This window comes from Salvelinus sp. IW2-2015, linkage group LG12 (genome assembly GCF_002910315.2).
Source record: "Salvelinus sp. IW2-2015 linkage group LG12, ASM291031v2, whole genome shotgun sequence".
Classification (NCBI taxonomy): Eukaryota; Metazoa; Chordata; class Actinopteri; order Salmoniformes; family Salmonidae; genus Salvelinus; species Salvelinus sp. IW2-2015.
Window position 1 is genome coordinate 2,526,851 of NC_036852.1, and position 21,940 is coordinate 2,548,790.

Genomic DNA, 21,940 nt, shown 5'->3' on the forward strand with positions numbered 1-21,940 from the left:
CAAGATGGTGAGGAAGGCATTTTTTAAAAATGACCAGGCATCCTCTACTGACGGGATGAGATCGATATCCTTCCAGGATACCCCGGCCAGGTCGATTAGAAAGGCCTGCTCGCTGAAGTGTTTCAGGGAGCGTTTGACAGTGATGATGGGAGGTCGTTTGACCGCTGACCCATTACGGATACAGGCAATGAGGCAGTGATCGCTGAGATATCTGGTTGAAAACAGCAGAGGTGTATTGGAGGGCAAGTTTGTTAGGATGATATCTATGAGGGTACCCGAGTTTACGGAATTGGGGTGGTACCTGGTAGGTTCATTGATAATTTGTGTGAGATTGAGGGCATCAAGCTTAGATTGTAGGGTGGCTGGGGTTTGAGCATGTTCAAATTTAGGTCGCCTAGCAGCACGAACTCTGAAGATAGATGGGGGCAATCAGTTCACATATAGGTCCAGAGCACAGCTGGGGGCAGAGGTGGTCTATAGCAGGCGGCAACGGTGAGAGACTTGTTTTTAGAGAGGTGGATTTTTAAAAGTAGAAGTTCAAATTGTTGGGAACAGACCTGGATAGTAAGACAGAACTCTGCAGGCAGTCTTTGCAGTAGATTGCAACACGCCCCCTTTGGCCGTTCTATCTTGTCTGAAAATCTTGTAATTGGGGATGAAAATGTCTGAGTTTTTGGTGGTCTTTCTAAGCCAGGATTCAGACACGGCTAAAACATCCGGGTTGGCAGAGTGTGCTAAAGCAGTGAACAAAACAAACTTAGGGAGGAGGCTTCTAATGTTAACATGCATGAAGCCAAGGCTATTACGGTTACAGAAGTCATCAAAAGAGAGCGCCTGGGAATAGGAGTGGAGCCAGGTACTGCAGGGCCTGGATTCACCTCTACATCACCAGAGGAACAGAGGAGGAGTAGGATAAGGGTACGGCTAAAAGCTATGAGAATTGGTCGCCTAGAGCTACTAGAGCAGAGAGTAAGAGGAGGTTTCTGGGGCGATAAAATAGTTTAAAGGAATAATGTACAGACAAAGGTATGGTGGGATGTGAATACAGTGGAGGTAGACCTAGGTATTGAGTGATGATGAGAGAGATATTGTCTCTAGAAACATCATTGAAACCAGGTGATGTCATCGCATATGTGGGTGGTGGAACTGAGAGGGTGGATATGGTATAGTGAACAGGGCTAGAATCTCTACAGTGAAATAAGCCAATAAACATTAACCAGAACAGCAATGGACAAGGCATATTTACATTAAGGGAGGGCATGCTTAATCGGGTGATCAATAAGGGTCCAGTGAGTAGAGGTTGGTTGGGGTCGTGGCGATCCAGACAGCTGGCCGGGTATGTGGCTGTCGGTAGCAGCATAGGATGGAGGTCTGTTGTAGATACCTCGTGCGTTTCCGTCGGTAAGTTAGTGGGGTTCCGTGTAGTGGGGTTCCGTGTGGAAGAGGGGATCAATCCAAATTGGCAGAATAGATATAGTGACCCAAGGAGAAAAAAAATAAATAAAAATAAAATAATAATAATAGTTGTCCGGTATGCTTATTCAGGTAGCAGCCGATAAGACAGCTAACGATTAGCGGGCCTCAGGTGAGCGTTCAGTAACGTCGGGACGGAGGTGCCAGTTGGATAAATCCCTCGGGCAGATAACGTCGGCAGTCAGACGTGAAGGCCCGGTGGGGTTCCGTATCTGCAGCAGCAACAAAAGAAACGGGTCCGGATGGTGATGGAACTCCTCAGCTGGCTAGCTCCAGGATGATGTAGTTTGCTCTGTGAAGCATGAGGGTGGAAACATCATGCTTTGGGGCTGTTTTTCTGCAAAGGCACCAGGACGACTGATCCGTGGAAAGGAAAGAATGAATGGGCCATGTATCGTGAGATTTTGAGTGAAAACCTCCTTCCATCAGCAAGGGCATTGAAGATGAAACGTGGCTGGGTCTTCAGCATGACAATGATCCCAAACACACCGCCGGGCAACGAAGGAGTGGCTTCGTAAGAAGCATTTCAAGGTCCTGGAGTGGCCTAGCCAGTCTCCAGATCTCAACCCCATAGAAAATCTTTGGAGGGAGTTGAAAGTCCATGTTGCCCAGCAACAGCCCCAAAACATCACTGCTCTAGAGGAGATCTGCATGGAGGAATGGGCCAAAATACCAGCAACAGTTGTGAGAAACCTGTGGAAGACTTACAGAAAACGTTGACCTCTGTCATTGCCAACAAAGGGGTATATAACAAAGTTAATGGAGATAAACTTTTGTTATTGACCAAATACTTATTTTCCACCATAATTTGCAAATAAATTCATAAAAAATCCTACAATGTGATTTTCTGGATTTTTTTTTCTCACTGTCTGTCATAGTTGAAGTGTACCTATGATGAAAATTACAGGCCTCTCTCATCTTTTTATGTGGGAGAACTTGCACAATTGGTGGCTGACTAAATACTTTTTTGCCCCACTGTACCTCACCTGCTTCACCGTGGTTATTTTGCGGGGGATATAGTCTCTCGCTGACAGTCATGCTCGAGATAAGATGAAGGCTCACAATTTATGTGCTTGGATAGTTAGCCATGTTTTTCATTCTTACTGTATGTTTATGATATATGTTCTTCCTCATTAACCCCCCAGTTGTCTTCTGATAACTTGACTTTTGCTAGTTGACATATCAGGATGTTTCCCGGGCTATTTTCTCTCAGGCAGCAAGACGGATGGACCACGGCAGGTGGAGGGGTCCATCAATCCTTTGTCTCTGACAGGCCAACCAGTGTTTAGCTAGCCCAGCGGCGCTGTAATTACAAGCAGATGTTCACCTTGGTGCGGTTCCAGCACTACACGAGTAATCCATTACCCCGTCAGAGTCAACGGGACCTGTAAAACGAAAACATAAAGAGTAAAAACAATGATGTGAAAAGGAACATTCCTTTGCTGCAATCTCTTAACATATCTCCCTCTTTTCTAAAAATCTTTTTCCTGGGCCACGGTATCAGGCGGTATCCCTATGCGAAATTGGGATTGGGAGGCCTATTTGGGATTGGGATGTTTCATCCCCAGATGTGTGATGTGGTATCCTCCTCTGAGAGGGTTGAAGAGCCAACCGTCATTTTAAAACGGAACAGATGTTGCCGTTAGTTACATGTGCGGATGGAGTGCATTTTCCTCCATTGAGAAAATGATTTTTGTACTATTGGAGCCCAAGGGCCCAAGGGCTTGTCCTCTGTGGTGTGGATATGTTAGTTTTGGAGTGTTTCAAGGTTTGTTTTTGCATGAATTGGATTCTCTTTCATAATATCACATAGAATACACGTGCAGTAACAATGGATTTAGAAAATTAGAGGGGCGAGAGTTGATGACAGGGTCATCAGCTGTCACTGATTTCATCTGTTCACGATCACATTCACATGGTTGTTGTTATAATAAGAAGTCCTCAAATGAGGTCTGTAGCATACTGGTCAATGGCGCAAGAAATTTTGAGATCAAGTTCACGAGGCAATATGAAGTGGTTGTCTACTGTAGCCTACTGTACTGTAATGTTGTTTAAAATGTTCTTGTAGATGGATCAAATTGGTTCATTTGCAGGGTTTGGATTCTCTTTCTAAAGTTTAATTGGGGAGCCCGTCCTCCCGAATTAAGGTGCCAACAACCTCCTGTGGCCCAGTATTTAATCTGACTGGTGAATTGATTAGTTAGGTTCAGAACATGCTACATTGTTTGTTTGCTGGGTTTTAATGGGTGATGGCGTGATCTTTTGTCCTGCAACCAACGCTATGGACATGTGTTGTCAATACAGTCATATCAGAGGATTCCCATTCAAGTCAACATTCTTTTTCTACGCTCTCTCACCCATTTGAATTAGAATGACTAGAACGGTCATTCAAGTCAACATCCTGGCGGCCATATTGAGTGTACCTCTATTTCTATGCTCTCACCTATAGGCTATGACTATGTGTTGATACCTAGAGTGACATCCTACACCTCAGTTCTGGGCCCAGGTTCTTCTGGTCCTTTGGATCAGATGAATATGTTCTCAATGAAAGCAGTAGGATTGTACCCGCCAGGGTCGTAATAGAATGAATCTAAGCAAGAGGAACATGTTGTCTTTGGCAGAGTGCCAGCCAGGGCTATTGTGTCTTCCCAATTTTAAATTCACTGATTTTCATGCAGACAGCGTGTTATGAAAATCACCATGAAATGTTTGATTGTATGATGTAGTTGAAGTTACTGTGCAGTTTGCTACTGCTGATGGTTGCTGAGTTGCTGAAGAGGATTTTAGGTCATTGCATTTGACTGAGAAATGAGAGAGAACGGATGGAACATTAGCTCTTCTAATATGAAAACATGCTCATTGATTCAACTGATGATGCACTTTCTTCACTATACGTCCATTCAGTGAGGTCAGTAGCTTGTGCGAGTTTAGCGATTGATCGTTCGATCGATGGTTGCCATGGCGATGTTGTCTGCATATCCCGAAACACTTGCGCCTCTGTGTATAAGTTACCATGGAAACACACATATTATTTTGCTCCAATTTGTGCAATTTGTCCTCGCTCATTGAACCGATTTTAAAAAGGCGCATACGCCCACCTCATTCGCTGAGTCATCCCAAAGCTATTTAGAAAAGGGCTGCCCTGACAAACAGTAAAACCCCACAAGACATTACAGAGGTATCTTGGAGAGAACAGAACCTATAGGTTGAATGTTGTCATGAGTCAATAGATTTTTCAGTTCGGATTTGAGAGTCTGGAATAGCCATTATTAGTGTAACATGTTGTTCCTCCCTCTATACATTGTATACTTTGTGTAACAAACCGTCAGTCTGCCTTAAGGCATTATTGTAGACTTGTCCTGTATATCACAGTACAGTAATAGCCTACTCTACATGACAGTCATTGGTATGCTACAGTTAACCTTTCTTGCAAGACTTTCACACTTTTCAAAGAAATTGAATTACATAAACCAAATTGTTAAGTGATATGATTAGTCACAGCAGCATGGCAACCTGAATAAGATTATAGTTAGATAACAGGAAGTGTTTTCAAGCACATCATCTGATGATTGGTTGAGTAGAGATGTTCAAAGCAAATGGAATAACTCGATTGCAGTACACAGCCATGTTATAATGTGAACGGAATGGGGTCATAGGATAAACAAACATCTGTTTAAGGACAAACAATTCTATTCTCATCCCGCTATTAAATCAAGCTCAAACGTGATTGACACCTATGACAATGCTCTACTGAAAGGCAAACAGTAAGCTTATTATTTCAGCTCAATGCAATTGGCAAGGAAGTTGAATTCATTTCCTGACTTCACTGGGACCTCAAATGGAGTTGATGTGTTGAGGACAACTCAGTCTGAGTGACAATCTGTACTAGTCCTATTAGCAGTCTCTCTGGCCGTGAGGTCTACCTGTGTCAAGGGTAAACATGTTTTCAGGCGCAGAGTGGATATTATGTGTGAGTAGTGGAAAAAGAGATGTATAAAACACACTAAGGGGATGGAGGGAGGCAGCCTCATCGGATCCTGTCTTTATATAACGAGAAGGCCATGTGTGGAAGACCATGTTGGCCCCAGAGCTGGGGGTTTGGAGCAGGAGTAGAGATGGCTAACAGGTTTGGGAGATGTAGTTTCTAGTCATCCCTAGTCAACTGTAATCCTTAGCCAAGTGTGAAAACAGTGATTACGAAACGCAACCTGCCCAATATTGATTGGTTCTCTGGCAAAGGTTTACAGTACGTACAGCGGAGAGGATAAAATTGGACAATATCATTTTTATTCCTGAGGTTGTTATTAAGGGAGCAGCCATAGTAGATACATTCGACTCCTTTAATTCATGGCTCTTACAAGCATGTTGAATTGTTTTGTAACAAATGAGTTGTGTACACTAAGCACTGCCAAAGTCAACTGGCTTTCCTGTTTACTGAATTGTAAATGTGCTCATAGAGACTAGAGTTAGAGTCTGAAGAGAACTCCCAAGTGGTGAGGAGGGAGCAGTATTTCTGAGGTACCAGCGTTCCATAACCATTCCATACATGTTCCATCGATGGACTCGGGGGAATTGGAGCTTAGCCATTTCATTCAGCCCCCCTGCCAAACCTAACAGCTCAGGAGACAAGCAGCCCTTGCTTTTCCAGCTGTTGTCACCCCCCCCCCCCCTTCAACCGCAGGGTCCTCCTTCCCTTCACCCCTTACGGCTGTGTCCTGTGTGTGCAACCAGTGGAGGGGACTGGAACGGAACGGGCTCCCTGACACCACCAGTGGGGTGGGGAACTCACGACTACAGTGCTGTGGTTTCATCCACACAGGGCTAGACGCTAACGACTGACTATTGGAGCGAGTGCATCTGGCTGTTCCTCTGCATGCTCGTTAGCTAGGAAGTATCAGGGCGGGTGAGAAGCCTCTGTCCTCTTAGTACAGCTGTGTAGATCTTCTGTTTCCACCTCCTTGTTTTTCACTGTTCTGGTGGATGATGCTGGTGACGATGGTCGAGACTTGTCCATTCCTTTCAAGGTGTTGCAACTTCACAAACAACCAGCCTTCGATCATTATGGGCATCACAGTCAATTGTAGTGATTGCAGACCCAAATCTGACAACTCGGTCAGGTTATGGTGACAGTATCAGTGATGAGAGTGGTAACGGTGGAGGTGGTCTTAGGGGCTATAACCAACTCTCAAGCTAGCTACTTTAAATAAGAACAGCTGCTTTGAGATAGCGTAACAGTGGTGCTAGCCACTAGCCCGGATAGCTAACAAATGATCCTCTGCCAAGTGACAGAATAAAAATCTCTCCCCAGGGTGACTTCACCTGGAACAGCCTGTCAGGGCGGAGTGTACGACTAATGCCGACGGCCATTCAGAGCCTGTCAGAGCTGGAGCGGACCTGGCTACAGGAGGTAGCCTTCAACAGGCTCCATCAAGACTATGACCTGGGCTGTCAGATCACCATCCCCAAAGGTAAAGTATAGAGCTATTTTTGTGTGTGTGTGTAAATGTCCGTCTGTCTGTCTTCCTTTCTAGCCCGTCCATCCGCCTGTCCGTCTGTCTGTTCATATGGCTAGTCAGTCTGTCCCTGTGCCAATGCTACAAGCATTTTCACAAACATTTGCCATCAACATCCGCCTTGGACCTCTCCGAGACCAACCTCAAACTGTCTAGCAGACCATCTTGAACTTCCCCTCCACAGAGTGTGTTTGAGGAAGCTGTAAGCACTTGTGATTTGAGATGTAAACCTCAGTACACCTGATTTCCTATACAGTACATCTAGAAGACTCAGGAGTGAACTTCCTGTCTTATGTAGTGTCAGTAAGACACTTACACATGAAGATGTAGCCCTTTCCACTCAGGACCATAGGGCCATAGCCTGCTGCTCTGCTCTAAGTCATGCTCTGTGGAGAGCTGTATATTAGCCAGGGTGTGCATTCCAGTCAAAGGTTCTACCTCTCCCCCGGATGATTTAATGCGTTCGTCTGTGTTCCTTATGAATTCCAGAACCCCTCAGGCATGTGTTACTGAGATATTTCAGCACCTCGACTGTGGGTTTTGTTTATCTTGCGCCTGCGGTTGGGTTAGCCGGTGTTTTGCTGAGGCCCGGAGATCCTTGAAGAAATAGAGAAAAGAAAAGCAAATGGCTCGTTGGATCGTTTTACAAGTCGTTGGAGTGGGGAAGAGAGAGAGGACTGAAGGTTCCTGGGATTGCTGTCCAACTTGCCGAGTCAACTGACAAGAATCCAAACCATTTCCTCTCTCTCTCTTTCTTTCTTTCTTTCTTTCTCTCTCTCTATTTTCTGTCACACACATACTGTTTCCTGCTCCCTTTCTCTCATACCATCTCTCTCTCATACCCCCCGCTGTCTTTCTCCTGCTCCCTCTCTATTCTTCACTATTGTTCTCTCATACTCTGTCTTCAGATATTCCATAATGATCTGTAGATATGTCGAAGCATAGTTTCTTAGCAACCTGTTCTATATGTGCCATATATACATATACATATATATATATATATATATGCCAAGGAGTCTGGGAGGCAGTGAGGGGAGGCTGGGTGGCAGCGAGAGGCAGAGCCAGGGGCAACATAGCGGACACTGCTCAGGACTGATCTGACTGCCCATAATTGCAATCACTTGAAGCTTGTTATTGGTGTCAGCGTCTCTATGAACCTATTGTGCTCAACTTAATCCAAGATGGCGTAGCAGTCAGACGTCTTTTGTCCTTCGTCTTGTCGTGTCCCATGTATATATCTTTTTACATATTTTTCCTCGCATATCTTTTTAATATTTTTTTCTAAACCTCAACTTCAAAACACTCTCCTGCAACCCGCCTCACCCAATGTGCTGCGGATCAGTTTTTTTTCTAAAGTATGTTTATTCACCTCGAATCCGGAATCCCCCAATAGAAGCTAGCCAGCTCACTAGCTACTAGCTAGTAGTCAGCTAACCACTGCTAGCGGTCATCAGCTAACCATTAGCTTGGAAAGCTCTCGCCAGTTTGTACAACACGACTCAAACCAGAGCATACCGGTCCTATTTTCTCTCCATATCCCCGGATTCCTACCGCAAGCTCTGGACGTTTTCACCTGGATCATCGCAGCTAGCTAGTTGCTATCCGAGTATAGTATCCGAGTACTATACCTATTTTGCCAATTGAACTTGGAGAAAAGTCTGCTACTCGGAACCCTACTAATCCATCACGACTGGTCTATCGACGTCACCGCACGCGGAGGCTAAAACAGACTATTCTCCATCGAGACATCCCTCTAAGGCCCTTCTGCTAGCTTGCTAGCCCCGGCCTGCTAGCTGTCTGAATTGCCGTGTCTCCAGCCAGCCCAACCACTCACTGGACCCCCCAGCTACATATGCCTCTCCCTAATATCAATATGCCTTGTCCATTACTGTCCTGGTTAGTGATTATTGTCTTATTTCACTGTAGAGCCTCTAGCCCTGCTCAATATGCCTTAACCTACCATTTAGTTCCACCTCCCACTTATGCGGTGACATCACCTGGTTTAAACGTCTCAAGAGACTATATCTCTCTCATTATTACTCAATTCCTAGGTTTACCTGCAATGTACTCACATCCTACCATACCTCTGTCTGTACAGTATGCCTGGAATCTATTCTTTTTTTTACCTTTATTTAACTTCTTGACGCACGTAAAACAACCGCTGAATTGCAGAGCGCCAAATAAAAAATATAAAAAATATATATTTATAATCATGAAATCAGTGAAAGTGAAATATACCAAAACACAGCTTAGCTTGTTGTTAATCCACCTATCGTGTCAGATTTTGAAAATATGCTTTACAGCGAAAGCAATCCAAGCGTTTGTGAGTTTATCAATCACTAGACAAAACAGTAAGAACAGCTAGCCGCAAATTAGCCTGGTCACGAAAGTCAGAAAAGCAATAAAATTAATCGCTTACCTTTGATAATCTTCGGATGTTTGCACTCACGAGACTCCCAGTTACACAATAAATGTTATTTTTGTTCGATAAAGATTAGTTTTATAACCAAAAACCGCCATTTGGTTTGTGCGTTATGTTCAGAAAACCACAGGCTCGTTCCGGTCCTGAAAGGCAGACGGAAATTCCAAAAAGTATCCGTAATGTTTGTAGAAACATGTGAAACGTTTTTTATAATCAATCCTCAGGTTGTTTTTAACATACTTAATCGATAATATTTCAACCGGACGGTAAACTATTCAATACTACAGAGAAAGAAAATGTCGAGCTACATCTCTCGCGCGCAAGAACTAATCAAAGGACACCTGACGCGTTTTGATAAATCTCGCTCATTTTTCAAAATAAAAGCTTGAAACTATGTCTAAAGCCTGGTCACAACCTGAGGAAGCCATTGGAAACAGAATCTGGTTGATACCCCTTTAAATGGAGGAGGGGCAGGCAATGGAACAGGTTTTTTTCAAATAAAAGGCACGTCCGGGTTGGATTTCCTCAGGTTTTCGCCTGCAAAAACAGTTCTGTTATTCTCACAGACAATATTTTGACAGTTTTGGAAACGTTAGAGTGTTTTCTATCCCAATCTGTCAATTATATGCATATTCTAGCATCTGGGCCTGAGAAATACCTTGGGAACGTTATTTTTCCAAACATAAAAATAGTTTCCCCTAGCTAAAGTCAGTCAATTAAGTACAAATTATTATCTTCAATGACGGCCTAGGAACAGTGGGTTAACTGCCTTGTTCAGGGGAATAATGACAGATGTGTACCTTGTCAGCACAGGGATTTGAACTTGCAACCTTTCGGTTATTAGTCCAACGCTCTAACCACTAGGCTACACTGCCACCCATTCTATCATGCCCAGAAACTTGCTCCTTTTACTTATAGGCTCTGCTCTGAACGCACTAGACGACCAGTCCTGATAGCCTTTAGCCGTACCCTTATCCTACTCCTCCTCTGTTCCTCTGGTGATGTAGAGGTTAATCCAGGCCCTGCAGTGTCTAGCTCCACTCCTACTCCCCAGGTACTCTCATTTGTTGACTTCTGTAACCGTAAAAGCCCTGGTTTCATGCATGTTAACATTAGAAGCCTCCTCCCTAAGTTTGTTTTATTCACTGCTTTAGCACACTCAGCCAACCCGGATGTCTTAGCCGTGTCTGAATCCTGGCTTAGGAAGACCACCAAAATCCCTGATATTTCCATCCCTAACTATAACATTTTTTGACAAGATAGAACTGCCAAAGGGGGCGGTGTTGCAATCTACTGCAGAGATAGCCTGCAGAGTTCTGTCTTACTATCTAGGTCTGTACCCAAACAGCTCGAGCTTGTACTTTTAAAAATCCACCTTTCCAGAAACAAGTCTCTCACCGTTGCCACTTTGTATAGACCACTCGCTGCCCCCAGCTGTGCTCTGGACACCATATGTGAATTGATTGCACCCCATCTATCTTCAGAGCTCGTGCTGCTAGGTGACCTAAACTGTGACATGCTTAACACCCCGGCCATCCTACAATCTAAGCTTGATGCCCTCAATCTCACACAAATTATCAATGAACCCACCAGGTACAACCCCAAATCTGTAAACACGGGCACCCTCATAGATATCATCCGAACCAACTTGCCCTCCAAATACACCTCTGCTCTCACCTCTGCTCTCACCTCTCAACCAAGATCTCAGCGATCACTGCCTAATTGCCTGCATCCGTAATGGGTCTGCGGTCAAATGACCACCCCTCATCACTGTCAAATGCTCCCTAAAACACTTCAGCGAGCAGGCCTTTCTAATCGACCTGGCCCGGGTATCCTGGAAGGATATGGACCTCATCCTGTCAGTAGAGGATGCCTGGTTATTCTTTAAAAATGCCTTCCTCACCATCTTAAATGAGCTTGCCCCATTCAAAAAAAGTGTAGAACCAGAACAGATTTAGCCCTTGGTTCTCTCCAGACCTGACTGCCCTTGACCAGCACAAAAATATCCTGTGGCGTTCTGTATTAGCATAGAACAGCCCCCGTGATATGCAACTTTTCAGGGAAGTTAGGAACAAATATACACAGGGAGTTAGGAAAGCTAAGGCTAGCTTTTTCAAGCAGAAATTTGCACCCTGTAGCACAAACTCAAAAAAGTTCTGGGACACTGTAAAGTCCATGGAGAATAAGAGCACCTCCTCCCAGCTGCCCACTGCACTGAGGCTAGGAAACACTCTCACCACCGATAAATCCACTATAATTGAGAATTTCAATAAGCATTTTTCTACGGCTGGCCATGCTTTCCACCTGGCTACCCCTACCCCTATCAACAGCCCTCCACCCCCCACAGCAACTCGCCCAAGACTCCCCCACTTCTCCTTCACCCAAATCCAGATAGCTGACGTTCTGAAAGAGCTGCAGAATCTGGACCCCTACAAATCAGCCTGGCTAGACAATCTGGACCCTCTCTTTCTAAAATTGTTGCAACCCCAATTACTACCTTGTTCAACCTCTCTTTCGTATCGTCTGAGATTCCCAAAGTTTTGAAAGCTGCCGCGGTCATCCCCCTCTTCAAAGGGGGAGACACTCTAGACCCATACTGCTACAGACCTATATCTATTCTACACTGCCTTTCTAAGGTTTTCGAAAGCCAAGTAAAAAAATAGATTACCGACCATTTCGAATCCCACCGTACCTTCTCCGCAATGCAATCTGGTTTCCGAGCTGGTCATGGGTGCACCTCAGCCACGCTCAAGGTACTAAACGATATCATAACCATCGATAAGAGACATTACTGTGCAGCCGTATTTATCGACCTGGCTAAGGCTTTCGACTCTGTCAATCACAACATTCTTATTGGCAGACTCAACAGCCTTGGTTTCTCAAATGATTGCCTCGCCTGGTTCACCAACTACATCTCTGATAGAGTTCAGTGTGTCAAATCGGAGGGCCTGTGGTCCGGACCTCTGGCAGTCTCTATGGGGGTGCAACAGGGTTCAATTCTCGGGCCGACTCTCTTCTCTGTATACATCAATGATGTTGCTCTTGCTGCTGGTGATTCTTTGATCCACCTCTACGCAGATGACACCATTCTGTATACCTCTGGCCCCTCTTTGGACACTGTGTTAACTAACCTCCAGACAAGCTTCAATGCCATACAACTCTCCTTCCGTGGTCTCCAATTGCTCATAAATGCAAGTAAAACTAAATGCATGCTCTTCAACCGATCGCTGCCCGCACCTGCCTGCCCGTCCAGCATCACTACTCTGGACGGCTCTGATTTAGAATATGTGGACAACTACAAATACCTAGGTGTTAGGTTAGACTGTAAACTCTCCTTCCAGACTCACGTTAAACATCTCCAATCCAAAATTAAATCTAGAATCGGCTTCCTATTTCGCAACAAAGCATCCTTCACTCATGCTGCCAAACATACCCTCGTAATGTCATTTACAAAATAGCCTCCAACACTCTACTCAACAAATTGGATGCAGTCTATCACAGTGCCATCCGTTTTGTCACCAAAGCCCTATATACTATCCACCACTGCGACCTGTACGCTCTCGTTGGCTGGCCCTCGCTTTATACTCGACTCCAAACCCACTGGCTCCAGGTCATCTACAAGTCTCTGCTAGGTAAAGCCCCGCCTTATCTCAGCTCACTGGTCAGACACTCTATATCTATGGAGAACCATCATAACACACCATTCTTACGTGCCAGATTCAGACAATAGTCAAGGTCCATAAGGCTTTAAAAAAAAATCAGGCTGACAATTTATTTTTTTAGACCATGCAAGCCACAAAGATAGCAGCACCCACCCGTAGCATGCGCTCCAGCAGGTATCTCTCACTGGTCACCACCAAAGCCAATTCTACCTTTGGCCGCCTTTCCTTCCAGTTCTCTGACTGGAATGACTGGAACGAACTGCAAAAATCACAGAAGCTGGAGACTCTTACCTCCCTCACTAGCTTTAAGCACCAGCTGTCAGAGCAGCTCACAGATTACTGCACCTGTACATAGCCCATCTGTAAATAGCCCATCCAATCTACCTCATCCCCATACTGTATTTATTTATTTATCTTGCTCCTTTGCACCCAAGTATCTCTACTTGCATATTCATCTTCTGCACATTCTACCATTCCAGTGTTTAATTGCTATATTGTAATTACTTCGCCACCATGGCCTATTTATTGCCTTACCTCCCTTATCCTACCTCATTTGCACATGCTGTAAATAGACTTTTCTACTGTATTATTGATTATTGAGTATGTTTGCTTATTCCATGTGTAACTGTGTTGTTGTATGTGTCGAACTGCTTTGCTTTATCATGGCCAGGTCGCAGTTGCAAATGAGAACTTGTTCTCAACTAGCCTACCTGGTTAAAAAAAGGTGGGGGAAAAAAAATATATATAGATACCTGTTCCACGAACAGGGTGATTTGACTGAGCCAATGGGGGAAAAAACATCCTTGTTAAGATTGTAAACCAATCATAAAAGAGCATACCCACTGGGCATAGACATCAATTTAACATCTATTCCACATTGGTTCAACGTAATTTCATTGAAATGACGTGGAAACAACATTGATTCAATCAGTGTGCGCCCAGTTAATAACATCTTGACTGTTTTGAAGACAGATTCATCGACTGTTTGATTAGAGGCACTCTGGCTATAGACACAGTTTTGAGGTATTTCCTCAATAAGAGTTCCAACCCTTGGTCCACGCTGCCAGAGGTTTCCTGTGCATTAATCAAAGATCTTGCTAGGATTCATAGATCTTGTTGACAGCTGACAAAACACTTCTTTCCCTTCCTCATAACGATTTAGTCGTTTTCAAAATGAAACTCATATTTGGATCCACCCTAATTCAAAGCATGATGTGAAATTGTTCAAATCTTCCACTGGTGATATCTAATCTTGTGAAGCAGTGTGCTGTAACCTTGATATAATAGTAGAATAATATGCTATAAAATACATTTTACATTGAAGGTGCTCATTCTCTACTTTTCTCAGGGTTAAGTTTCACTTCCAGGATTGAGCTCAGGTGAACTGGGGCCCTAATTCCTTATTATAAAGTGGATGTTTTGAGCCCTGAATGCTGATTGGCTGATTCCTTGTTAATCCCTCTTCACAGGAAAGCCTGAGGATCAAGAGGAAATGAGAATGTCCTCTGTTTCTTTCCTCTTGATCCTCTATTGATGAAATCACTGGATCAGAGGCTGGAGACACTCATTTGTCATCTTTATTGCTGCAGTGTTTTGATAAGCAATGCTCTTTGAAGCGACTGGCTTGATCATCTCCAAAATGGCCGACCTACATGATAATGGAAGAGATCAGCTAATGTGACAGCAGGTCATTGTGTGGATTGTTATCAGTGTGTACAGATAACTGACCGTTTTTCATGATTTTCTTTCTCTCAGATGGACAGAAAAGGAAGAAGTCGCTGAGGAGGAAGTTGGACTCTTTGGCGAAAGAGAAAAACAAAGATAAAGGTACATTGATGTGAAGCCCTCAACATGGTTGTCACTAGTTACCACATCCACAAAGTCATAAAGCCTGCCCATTTCTTCAGTTTCTCTTGTTAAAATTGTATTTTAAACGTAACCCTAACCACACTGCTAACCTTATGCCTAACCCTAACTTTAAATTAACCAATTGTTTTATTTATTTTTTATTTTAGCACTTTTTTTTTTAAAGTTTAGCCCCAGGCCCAGGTGAATAGCAGAGTGGCTATGAAACATAGACATATTTACTAGGGGAGGAGCAGGGATATATTTAGCAAAGTGGAGCAACTCCTTCTAAGGGGACTGGGCTGAAATACAGCCACTGTGCTTGCATCACATACTCTCCAATAGAGATGGAGGTAAAAACTACTCTAAGTGGTATAACGTACCAGTCAAAAGTTTGGACACACCTACTCATTCAAGGGTTTTTCTTTATTTTTACTATTTTCTACATTGTAGAATAATAGTGAAGACATCAAAACTATGAAATAACACATATGGAATCATGTAGTAACCAAAAAAGTGTTAAAAAAAATCAAAATATATTTAATATTTGAAATGCTTCAACCCTTTGCCTTGATGACAGCTTTTCACACTCTTGGATTTCTCTCAACCAGCTTCACCTGGAATGCTTTTACAACAGTCCTGAAGGAGTTCCCACATATGCTGAGCACTTGTTGGCTGCTTTTCCTTCACTCTGCGGTTCAACTCATTCCAAACCATCTCAATTGGGTTGAGGTCGGCTGATTGTGGAGGCCAGGTCATCTGATGCAACACTCCATCACTCTCCTTCTTGGTCAAATAGCCCTTACACAGCCTAGAGGTGTGTTGGGTCATTGTCCTGCTGAAAAACAAATGATAGTCCCACTAAGCGCAAACCAGATGGGATGGCATATCGCTGCAGAATTCTGTGGTAGCCATGCTGGTTAAGTGTACCTTGAATTCTAAATAAATCACTGACAATGTCACCAGCAAAGCACCCCCACACCATCACACTTCCTCCTCCATGCCTCATGGTGGGAACTACACATGCAGAGATCATTGGTTCACTTACTCTGCGTCTGACAAAGACATGGCGGTTGGAACCAAAAATCAGAAATTTGGACTCATCAGACCAAAGGACAGATTTCCACCAGTCTAATGTCCATTGCTCGTGTTTCTTGTCCCAAGCAAGTCTCTTCTTCTTATCGGTGTCCTTTAGTAGTGGTTTCCTTGCAGAAATTCAACCATGAAGGCCTGATTCACGCAGTCTCCTCTGAACAGTTAATGTTGAGATGTGTCTGTTCCTTGAACTCTGAAGCTCTGCAGCAGAGCTCTGCAGCAGAGGATACGTTCATTAGAGTTACCAGCCTCAGAAATGGGGTCTTCCTTTCCTGTGGCGGTCCTCACGAGAGCCAGTTTCATCATAGCGCTTGATGGTTTTTGCGACTGCACTTGCAGAAACTTTAGAAGTTCAACAAAACTGATTGGCTCAAATGCATTAAGAAGGAATGAAATTCCACAAATTGACTTAACAAGGCACACCTGTTAATTGAAATGCATTCCAGGTAACTACCTCATGAAGCTGGTTGAGAGAATGCTAAGAGTGTGTAAAGCTTTCATCAAGGCAAATGATGGCTACTTTGATTTGTTTAACCCTTTTTTGTTTACTACATGATTCCACATGTGTTATTTCATAGTTTTGATGTCTTCACTATTATTCTACAATGTAGAAATATATTTATTTTTTTGAAAAACCCTTGAATGAGTAGGTATGTCTAAACTTTTGACTGGTACTGTATGTAAATAATTCATCACAGCAGCAGTCCCATTCTCAGTTTCTCATGTCATGTAAACTCACTGCGTGAGAGATCGGTGGTCGATGAAACATTCCCCTGCGGTACTGGGTTAGAAACATAGTGGCTGTGAACATGCAGGCTGCCAAATGCTGTCATTAGGGTGTGTGTATGTATATGTGTGTGTGCGTGCATACATGTTTGTGTGTGTGTTTAAGTGAATAATTCTCAAAGTTTGTGGTTGTAGAGAGAGTGGACTGTGTCAACTAGCATATGTGGTTGTTTAGTACATGATGACTCTCTCTCTCCCTCCCTGCTTCCCTCCATACCTCTCTCTCCCCCCCTCTCTCTCTCCCTCCCCCTCTCTCCCCCCTCGTCTGCGCCCCCTCCCCCTCTGTCCCCCCTCTCTCTTTCTCTCCTCTTTCTTTCTCCCTCTCTCTTTCTCATCTCTTTCTCTCTTCTTCTCTCTCTCTCTCTCTCTCTCGTCTCCTCTCTCTCTCTCTCTCCTCTCTCTCTCTCTCTCGTCTCTCCCTGCTTCCCTCCATCCCTCTCTCATCCTCCCCTCTTTCCCTCTCTCTCTCCCTGCTTCCCTCCCCCCGCTCCCCTTCTCTCTCCTCTCCTCCCCTCTCTCTTTCTGTCTCTCCCTGCTTTGTCCATCTCTCTCTCTCTCTCTCTACTCTCTCCTCTCTCTCTTCTCTCTCTCTTCTCTCTCTCTCTCTCTTCTCTCATCTCTCTCTCTCTCTCTCTCTCTCTCTCTCTCTCTCTCTCTCTCTCTCTCTTCTCTCCGCCTCTTTTCCCTATCTTCGTCTCCCTGGCTCCCCCCCCCTCTCTCTATCCCAGCTGTCATGTGTTGTCTCAAAGCTCTGGCTCAATCTGTCACCAGAGTGGGACATGTGTGATGATGTGGCATGTGCTGTGGTCCATTGGGTTGACGTGATGCCGTACTGGCCTCTGGAGCAGCCTCTCTCTCAACTGTTTAGACAACCATAGTAAATGAACTTACAGTAGGGTACACACTGCATCAAACTCACTCCTGAGATGGACCACTTTATAATGTAGCCTTCTAACACTGCACTGCAACAACAGAATGTGTTCGGGGACTGAAACAGAAATCTGTCTGGGTGATGCCTTTGGCTTGTGATTGGGTGGACCTTGGGTTTGTTGTGGACCGGAAGATATATTGTCATCCAATGTCAACAACGGTTTCCACGTTGAACCTAACATGGCTGAACATTTACTGTAGTCTGTATCTCTCTCGGTTCTGGTTTGGAGACGCACTTGCTCTAAAGGTTGTGACAGTAGTTGATTAGTGCTCATTTTGAGTAGGCACACTAAAATAGTTCAGTTTCTCTCCTAGACAGAGAGTGAGAACAGGCCTAGAGTAGTGCCAGCTCACACGGACGCTGTTAATTGAATTTACGAGACTGCCATGAGCCTGTTCTTAAAATGACTTGTAGCAGGACTTTATTGTTCACTGGAATCAAAGACCACCTGGCTAATGTGGTGGGCTTACGTGCAGAGAAGTCTTACACTGACTTACTGTTAAGAAATGGTTCCTTGTTGACTTATTTATGGGGAAATATAGGTTGGGTGAGACGTTTTATGAGATTTAGTTTCATCTGTTTTATTCGTAGCATGTGTAGTAATCTCTTTTCGGCGTGTTCATCGAAACACAGATGGTATCTTGAAATGTTTAATTGGAGATTTGTTTCACGTTGATAATCCTGAGCTGCGATAAACCAAGTCTGTAAACAGCATTTTTTTTTTTAGCTTAATCCCTTCTCTTTCCATTGTGTGAATTGAATTTCTCTCTTTTGTCTTCCTTCCCTTCCTCTCTATAACTCTGTCTCATACATGTCAGTCATGTCTCTTGCATTGTCTCTTGGTCACTATGATCACAATACATTGTTAAGATTGTTTTTATATATCGAGAGCTTGGGACTATAAGGTTCTATCTGTAAAAAGAGGATTCTGAGATCATTGGCTTTAAAGTTCCAAACCCTCATTTGTGTCAGCAATTTGTGTCTTGTATTCTTTTGAACTAAACAGGAATTGGGATATTTAGACTACTATATACTGTAGGTAGAGAACATTGACCAGAACAAGGCTATGTCAATAACAACATTTAGACTAAAATGCAGGTTCTACCTGGAACCAAAAAGGGTTCTTCAAATGGTTGTGCTATGGGGACAGCTGAACTTTTTTTTCTTCTTCTAAGAGTGTACTGTCAGGGACCTGTGTCTGTTAGGGGAATTGATACATCATGTTAAAGGAAAATACCACCCGAAAATTATCTTTTGGTATTTTTTTCATTAGTCTGCTGTTGTTTTTCATTAGTCCGCTAGAAGCTGGGTAGACAGTGATGGCTGAGTTCCTCACTGGAGATCCAAGTACGCAACTTGAATTTCCGTGCCAAGCTCCCATTGACATCAATGCATGATTTACACAAACGTCTGAGCTACACACGCACTTCTCCAGTTAGGATTTGGAGCTGAATTAGGAAACCTTTGAAACATAATTTTTATACTATTATAGCACACGTTAAGAATGTCTCCTTTTTCTCTTGTGGGCCTGTCAATGTCTCAAAGTAAATATGATGTAGTCGAATATGTTGATACGTGCGCAACAACACCTGCGGCCAAATATTCAATGAGTAATCACAGAACAATCAATACAGTTACGATCATAATCTAAAGATCTCTATCGTTCACAACACATTCACACGGAGGACCACACACATCTTTCATGTATACACGACCACACTCTCTCTCTCTCTCTCTCTCTCTCACACTCTGTCTCTCTCTCGGTCTCTCTCTCTCTCGGTCTCTCTCGGTCTCTGTCTCTCCCTCTCTGTCTCTCTCCCTCTCGGTCTCTCTCTCTCTCGGTCTCTCTCGGTCTCTGTCTCTCCCTCTCTTCTTGTCTACTCTCCTCCTCTGTCTCTCTCCCTCTACTCTCATCTCCTCTCTCTCCCTCTCTCGTGTCTTCTCTCCTATCTCTCCCTCTGTCTCTCTCTCTCTCGTCTCTTGCTAAGAATTGCGTATTATAATTCCTCTCTTCTCCTCCCTCCCCCTTCCAGAGCATCCCACCTGGTGATGGCCCTATTGTCCCAGCGTGATCGCACGACCGGCCCAACAGGCCAGGCCCGCAGGAATTGGCCGCTCCAGGACCCTCATCACAGGGAGGGAGCGATAAGGACCCGTCGGACCTGTTCGTCGTCCATCTGCAGTTTGCACCAAGAGGCTCTCCACCAATACAGGAGCTTCGTCCAGCGTTAACTCCTCCTCAGCTCCACCTCCGGAGCAGCTAACGACCGTCCACGTGCCCAACACGCCCCGAGGATGCCCCAGGGGGGCACGCGGAGGGTGAGGGTCTCCCACCAACGCCTACTGTACCAACTCATACACACACTCATCGGTATTTGTGATCGTGTGTGTGTGTGTGTTTGTTCTGTGCGTGTACTTGTCTGTTGAACTCCAAAGTATAGACAATTCAGCTATGATAATGCTCTGATTTGTGGTCTGCAGGGGGGAATGTCGGTGGACTCCATCACAGACCTGGATGATAACCAAATTCCCGCCTCGTTGGAGGCGCATGCAGCTCTTCCTGCCGCTGCAAGCACCAGCAAGAGGAGAAGCACCGGACCAAGAGGCTGAGCCTCAACCCTATCATTCACAAGAGCAGGATTGCCTCGCCTGGTGGACAGCTGCTGCAAGCACCTGGGAAAGTATGGTACGAATGAAGACAGCCCCTCTACACTAATCACACCTGGGCCTGTTCAAGGGCAACAATGTAGCCAAAAGGTTTTTGCAAGGAAGACAAATAGAAGCACGGGTAGCACACAGTTTCAAAACGTCCCATGTGTTGGGACACGGCTCTGTCGTGGTCAAAACTCTCGCTCTTTGTCAGGGATCACTCACATGATCTGATTCGAGCCCACATCTTTACCCCGCCGCACTGCCCAACCAAGCCCCACGATCTTCACCCGCCCTGCACGTGCCCAACCGCCCACATCTGTACCCCGCCCGGCACTGCCCAACAGCCCAATCTTACCGGCACTGCACTGCCCAAAGCCCACATTCACCCGCCCATGCACTGCCCACAGACCTACATTTACCGCCTGCACTGGCCCAACCAGCCCCCCCATTTTACCGCAATGCACTGCCACAGCCCACATCTGCTCACCGCCCTCGCATGCAACAGCCCCCATCTTTACCCCCCCCTGCACTGCCAACAGCCCATCGCTTCACCCGCCCTGCATGCCAACCGCCCACTCCTTCAGCCCGCCCTGCACTGCCCAACCAGCCCACATCTTACCCGCCCTGCACCTGCCACCAGCCCACTCTTTAACCCACCCCTGCATGCCAACCAGCCCCACATCTTACCCGCCCATGCATGCCCAACAGCCACATCTATTACCCCCCTATGCACTGCCCAACCAGCCACACATTCTTTACCCCGCCCTGCCCACTGCCAACCAGCCCAATCTTCAGACCTGCTGCACCACCCACATCTTCCCCCCATTACTGCCAACACCCACTCTTTACCCCGCCATGCACGCCCAACCAGCCCACATCTTCTACCCCGCCCTGCATTTGCCAACCAGCCAATCTTCACCGCCTGCTGCCAACAGCCCACATTTTCACCGCCCTGCACTGCCCAACCCCCCAAGTCTTTACTCGGGCCCTGCACTGCCCAACCAGCCCCAATCTTTACCCCGACTGCACTGCCCAACCAGCCCCACATCTTTTACCCGCCTGCTACTGCCCACCACCCCACATCTGTCCCCGCCCTGCACATCAGCCCACTACGCCCAGCACCCCCACATTCTTTACCCCCCCTGCACTGCCCAACCAGCCAACCATCTTCACCGGCGCCTCGCACTGCCCAACAGCCTACCAATCTTCACCCGCCCTGCACTGCCAACCAGCCCCACATCTTTACCCGCTGCACTGCCCATCCAGCCCCACATCATCTTACCCCCCTTGCTACTTGCCAACACCCACATCTTTACCGCCCCTGCACTGCCCAACCAGCCCCACATCTCTTTCACCGCCTGCCTGCCCAACCGCCCACATTTTACCCCGCCCTGCACTGCCCAACCAGCCCCACATCTGTTACCCCCCCTGCACTGCCAACGCACCCACATCTTACCCCCCTGCACTGCCCAACAGCAATCTTTACCCCGCTGCACTGCCAACACCCCACATCTTGACTCACCGCCTCTAAAGCCCACAGCCCCACTCTTACCTCTCTCCG

General features: G+C 45.5%; 1 protein-coding gene across 1 annotated transcript in view; it reads left to right on the forward strand.

Annotated features, from left to right (window-relative positions):
* The window catches only part of LOC111971064 (rho GTPase-activating protein 6-like), a 110,331-nt gene that overhangs the window by 72,233 nt on the left and 16,158 nt on the right, over window positions 1-21,940 (forward strand). The window contains 5 exon segments of the mRNA XM_070445866.1: window positions 6,782-6,941; window positions 14,826-14,897; window positions 19,911-20,046; window positions 20,282-20,413; window positions 20,652-21,918. Coding sequence (XP_070301967.1) covers window positions 6,782-6,941; window positions 14,826-14,897; window positions 19,911-20,046; window positions 20,282-20,413; window positions 20,652-21,918 — 1,767 coding nt within the window.